Source organism: Apus apus, chromosome 3, assembly GCF_020740795.1.
Source record: "Apus apus isolate bApuApu2 chromosome 3, bApuApu2.pri.cur, whole genome shotgun sequence".
NCBI classification, from domain to species: domain Eukaryota; kingdom Metazoa; phylum Chordata; class Aves; order Apodiformes; family Apodidae; genus Apus; species Apus apus.
This window is the reverse complement of record NC_067284.1, coordinates 4,591,188-4,597,187: the sequence shown is the minus strand read 5'-3', so window position 1 is coordinate 4,597,187 and position 6,000 is coordinate 4,591,188. Positions and strand designations below refer to the sequence as shown.

Below are 6,000 nucleotides of genomic sequence, written 5' to 3'. Positions count from 1 at the left end.
ATTTTCTTTTTTTTTTTTAAATCATACACAAGATAAGACTGCTTCATTTGTACAATTTAAAAGTGTAGTAAAGACAACTCACTAGTTCTTAGGTTACCTATTGCAATTAAATATTGATAAAAGAAACAAACACCTTCCAATATCCTGCAAATCTGTGTCTTTTCCCTCTGTTGCCATCAACTGCATAGCTTTCCTATGAAAAGGGCAATGCCTTTATGGAAGCTGGGAAAAGAAAAAAAGTGGCTGCTTTTTATCTTGTGCCTTGGTTGTCTCGTTTTAGTTCTGATGAGCTAGGTAAGTCTCAAATAGTTTGTAAGTTTCCAGGTCACTTCACAGAGTCAATGCCCTGGCATTTTATGGCGTTCTAATGAGCCGTTAAACTGGAGAAGAGGTAATTAAATATGGTACTCTGGTACAGTGTACACAGTACTGACTCCAGCTCTCTGATTTTAGGTTCCTGAGAAGACGATGAGGTCATTCAAGAAGGTCTCCTCAGGCTCAGGTCAGTCTTCTCTATAGCATCTTCCATGGCTGACTTTGTATCTGTAAACCCGAGGTGCTGTAGCACTTGCCTCCCACCCCTTCGGATGCCCTCAGTTCCAGGGGGTTGTCCTTAATTGTGTGTACAAGCTCCAGAGACTTCTTGATGTAGTTTGAGTGTTCCGCTTCTGTAAGACAAATAAACCATTACATCAGGAGAGTTTATTTACAGTAACCCACCGTCAGACACCTATTGTATGAGCCCGCACATCTGGAAGGAGGCTTTTTTTCCCGCCAGCGCCGCGGACGGACCGATGCCCGCACACACCTCAGCCGCTCACTCCCCTTTTCATTCCTCGAGTCCTTTCCCTGCCGCTGGCAAGTCCCGGCGCCGTCGGAGCCCCCTCTCCCCGCCGCTCCGCTTCTCCCAAGCACGGCCCGCCCGGCCGCGCTGCCCACCCGGCCCAGCCGCCCGCGGCGGCTGCGGGGCCCGGACCGACCCTCCCCGGGGACCCCCCCGGGGACCCCCCGGTTCCCCCCGCGGCAGCGCATGCGCGGGGAGGCGGGCGGGGGGCGCGGAGCTGCCCCGTCGAGGGCGCTGCGGGCGCGGGGGAGGGTGCAACGGGCAGCGCTGGTTGCGGGAGTTGATAACCCGGGGCTGGCGCTGGTCGGGGTCAGGTTTTACCTGTGCGCTGAGGCGGGAGGAGCTGCCCGTGTCACCGCCGGGCCGGCGCAGGCTGCCCCTGCTGCGGGGCAGAGCGCCCAGGCCGTTGCGCGGCGCGGAAGATGCGCGCCCTGCCGGGACACGCACGCCGAGCAGCGGGTGCGGAGGTCCCGGGTGAGGAGAGGGGCTGGGGCGGCATCGCCTGAGGGGCAGACCCGCCCGCTCATCCTCCTGCACCTACGCTGCGGGAGCTGAGGCGGTGACTCCGGGGACTGCGGGAGGGCAGCCGGTCCCTGCGGGATTCTAGCCCTGCCAGGCGGTTTCCCGCGACGACCGGCTAGAGCCTCCTTAAATCCGTCGGGGAAGCGGTCGCTATCAGCTGCAAATCCACAGCTGAGAGGCTGACAGTTCGTGTAGGTGAGACCACATCCTGCGGCACAGCTCCCCGAGCGGGCGCCTCCCGCCTCCTCCTGCCTCCGGATCACGCGCGGGATTAGAGCAACTTCCAGCGTTTTATAAATTCCCCCGCGCAACCCGCCGGCATTGCCGGCAACGACCCGCGGAAGGCAGGGCGGACGGCGCGGGAGGGCTGCGCGGCACCGACAGCCAACGCGTGTCACTTCAGCCGCAAATGTCAGTCAAGATGCCGGCCAAGCGCGGGTTTGATGCCGCGCTCCGGCCGTCAATTAAAAATAGCGACCCTTGCAAACCTTCGGCGGGGGCCGCCCCGTCGCGGTAACGAAGGAGGGTTCCCGGGATGGCGGCGGCCGCCTCGGGTGTGACGACTGAGGAAGCCCCGGGGCGGGGGGACGGGCTCTCGAAACCGTTACCAAAGCGGGTAACTTCATACACCGCACGTCGAGCAAGCCCCGTCCTTTATCATCCCCAGCCACCCGGGAAGCGCGCAGCCGGGTCGGACCTGCGTTTTGTAAAAAAATAAAATAAAATAAATTAGAAATGTTAAAAATAATCATCCGGAGGGTAATAAAACCCAAGAGGGGAGTGGGGGGGGGAGTTGCGGGAACAGACCCCGCGCCGCCTCCGGCTCCGCCGCAGCCGCGGGGCTCCGACCCCCTCACGGCCGGCGGGCGAGGAAGGGTTGGAAATGGTTGGAAACTGTTGGAAACGGTTGGAAACGGTTCTCTCCTCCCGGGCCGACCCGGCCGCTGCCAAAAAGCAAAGCCCGGCGGGGCGGGGAGAACCCCCCGCCCGCCACCGCGGCGCTTCGGGGCGGCGGAAAAAGGGAAGGGAAGGGGGTTGTGGTTTGTTTTTTTTTTTTGGCGCCCAAACGAGGGGAGAGGGTTTTGGCGGGAAGAGCTGAGCACCGGCAGAGCCCCTTGGGCCCGCTGAGGGGCCGCAGCGACCCCCGGGGCAAGGGTCTGTGCCCTGAGGCAGCAGCCGGAAAGCCCCCCCCCCCCGTCCCCGTCCCTCCGCCTTCGGAAGAGCCGGTTTGGATAGAAACCCTGGGAGGAAACGCAACGAGCGGCTCAGACATCAGCGGGAGGGACGCGCGTGGGGCTGTCGTGCGTGGGGGCGGCTGCGGGCAAAGCAACCGACCCCCGGGACTGCAGGAAAAGGGGGGGTGATGCCAGGGGCTCCCCGGCGCCGCTCCTGCTTCTCCTGCCCGCCCGTCGGCGGGTAAATGTTGCTGTGCTTTGAAATGGGGAAGTCGTGACAGCACCCCCAGCTCCGCTTTCAAGTGTAAAACACGCGGGTTGTTTCAAATGCAGGCGGGGCTGTCGTTTGTTTGGCTTCTTTACATTCCCCCCCCCCTTTTATTTTTTTAAAGGTGGGGATTTTTTGTTTTTCCCCTTTCCTTTATTTGTTTCGGGAATAGAAGATAAAACGAGGACTTGAAAAGTTTTAGGAAGGTGGCAAAATGGAAATCCTACCCCCACTGGTCTTGGTTACATAGTTTCAATGAGCTCGTACTGGGCATTTAGAAAGAGAATGACTTCAGCTTCCCCTAATTGTCTTTACCCAAAATTAGCATCTATTTAGCGAAATGTAGGGAGAGAAAGATTTTTTTTTTTTTTCATATGTGAACTATTAAACTGTATTTTTTTCCCCACGAACTGGCTTGTTCTGCAGGGCTTTTTCCCCCTTTATCCTCTTGATTCCCCTTTCCTTTCTTGCGAATGAATTTGGAAGGGTGTTAGAGGGTTGGGTTATTATTTTTTTTTCCTTTTTTTATTTTTCTTTTTTCTTTTTTTTTTTTTCTCCCGGAGAGTTCCCAGCTGGCAGCAGCTCTCTCTACCTTCCACAAAACTTGAAAGGCTGATGTCCCTTGCAGGAAATGAATGAGTCGATAACATCTGACACCAGTGACCAGTCCAGTGACCCCAACCTTAATTCCACTAATACTGGAGGCCTGAAAATCTCAGTAAAGACCCTTTGCAAATCCCCCCACTCTCCATTTTACAAAAGCTGCGTTTATTTTGCAATTTAAGAAATACTTTGCAACAAATATCTTTACATTTATTGATTTATGTGGTTTTTTTGTAGTTCATTTATTTGTCCAAGAACATACTGTACTTTGGTTTATTTTAAGTGAGTTTTGCTAACAAGACATTTTGTCCATTTAATGAACTCAATCAACTTGTTTGTGTCTGTTTAACCAGTATTCTTAGCCTCTAAGGAATTTTTCTGCCAAATGTCGGTAAAATAAATCCATTTGGAAAAAGAAAAACTTTTCAAACGGTGTCAAATAGAATAGTTTCTGTCTCTGAACGGAGGGGACAGGGAGAGCTCCTATTTTGTACATGTGCCATTCTGCTAAGAGAAATTTAGTCTTGGGAACTTTAAGTAACTGGTGTAAGGGTTTTTGTTTGTTTGTTTTGGGTTTTTTTTTGGGGGGGGTTGTTTTTTTTTCTTCCGGTAACCTTAATTTCTTGTTCATAGCTGGGGTTTCAAGTGTGTTAAAAATCGGGTACATTTATTATATATTAGATACAGTCCCGGTCATAAGATCCAAGCATATAAAATTACTGGTGATTTAATATTGTAAAATAATCGCTATTGTAAAGGGAGGAGGGAGGTTGGGAGCTAAAAAGCAGTGGTATGTTGCACGAAGGCGTGAGGCAGGTCAGTGTAGGAAGTCGACCTCCACTGTTGAAATAACCTATAGGAAATTTACGGTTGAAGACTGCAAAGGAATTTCAGGATTTAAAGCTTCTGCTCCACTTGCCAGGCTGCTTGTATTTGTCCACTTTTGCCCACCCTCGCTTCTCTTAGCAAGCGATCAAGGCGAGCACCTCGGTGTTGCAGAGAGAAACGAGGCGCTGAGCAGGGGAATTGAAGCATTCCTGAAAGGCAACAAAAGGAGTAAACAGGCCCATCGGGGCAAAGGCGTCCCCCTTAATTGGGCAGACTGATCGACGCCACTTCCCAAACAACAGCAAGTGCTTTGCAAATGCAGAAACCCCTTGTCTTCGGGTTCTGCACCGATCGGTTTGTTGCTTTGGCTTTTGTTTGTGTGTGTCCTTGGGATAAGAGAGGATGCCGGGGGGGGGGTGGGGGGTGGGGGAGAGGGAGTAGGCGAAGGGAGGAAAGGGGTTTAATAAGAAAGTAATTGAGCCCAGGTTTTAACAAGGTATAGTCAACGTTTAAAGGTTATACAGTACTGGATGCGAAGTGAGGTTGTATGTGAGTAGGTGGTGGTGAGGACAGAAGAGGCAAAACCTGATGTTTTCATACCTTCAGCTCTACCTTTACACCGAAGGAGATAGGACAGATGGAAAATAAAACAGCATTTCACCTAATCGGATGTGTGTGTCTGGAGGGGGTTGGTTTTATTTTTTTAAGTTCTTAAACATATGAATTGAAGAAGCGTTTGGCCGTAGGTGCAGCAGCAGCAGGGACCTGTGAGAGCCGAGGGGGAGCGAGTGCCCTTGGCCAGGGGTGCGCCCAGTGTCACCCAGCCCGGGCCGTGTAACACAGCCCTTTCCCGAGTTGCATCCCCCCTCCCGCTGGCCGTGCAGACTTAAACCAGCAGTCCCCAGTCAGCGTTATAGCCTTATTCCTCCCCTCTTTGTCTTCTTCCTCTAGCTTCTTTTTATTTTTTTTTTTCCTCGCTTTTCTCCTCCAGCAAATCCTTTTCCCTGACAGTCCTTCTCCTCATTCTCTCTCTCTCTCCCCCTCGCACTCCTGGGGAACAATCGCTGCTGATTGAGGTTCACTCTAATACTGGGCTTGAAAACTGGGCTCTTATTTAGGAAGTCATTAATCACATCCCCTCCCCCGGAAAGAGATGGCGGAGAAACCTGTGAAGTACAATTCCTCGCCCCATCCCCCTCCAGAAATGTTTTGAAACGCTAAACCTCCGCGCATTCCGGGCCGTGTGAAGGTGATACCGCGTTTCCCGGCGCGCTTTTCATTTTGAATTGCGAAAGGAGGAACGTGCAGCCCCGGCGTGAGCGGCGGGGACCGCCCGGCTGCGGGGGCACGGAAACGCACAGCGCACACGCCTAAGGAGAGGCAGATTCCACCCCCCTCATCCCCACCCGGGACGGCTCGGAACGGCTTTTCTTCAGCTGAAAACGGCGATCGGTGATCAATGTCCCCGTGTCCTGCGCAGAGGGTCACACAGACGCCTCCCAACATACCTAACGCGTGTCTACACGTGTAAACCGCATTGGTGAGCATCCTCCATTCCCGGGTGTCCGCCTGGAGAGCGCGCAGAGACCCGAATCATCTCATCTGCCCGCCCGCCTCTGCATCTATTTGTTCTCTGGGCTTGCATCTAGAAGCACAAGGATCTTCCTACGGATTTGTGCAGGCACGGGAGGGCAGAGACCCCAGAATCATACGTCATCTCGGTTTCCCGTGAAGCGTGCAGATTAGCTGTCGGAAAAAAA

At 53.3% G+C, this 6,000-nt stretch overlaps 1 protein-coding gene across 1 annotated transcript in view; it reads left to right on the top strand.

Moving 5' to 3' along the window:
* Positions 1–439: 439 nt before the first annotated feature.
* Positions 440–6,000, top strand: part of LIN28B (lin-28 homolog B) — an 89,726-nt gene continuing 84,165 nt past the window's right edge. Inside the window, exon 1 of the mRNA XM_051613180.1 lies at positions 440–502. Coding sequence (XP_051469140.1) covers positions 469–502 — 34 coding nt within the window. The 5' untranslated portion in view covers positions 440–468. The remainder of the gene's footprint in view (positions 503–6,000) is intronic.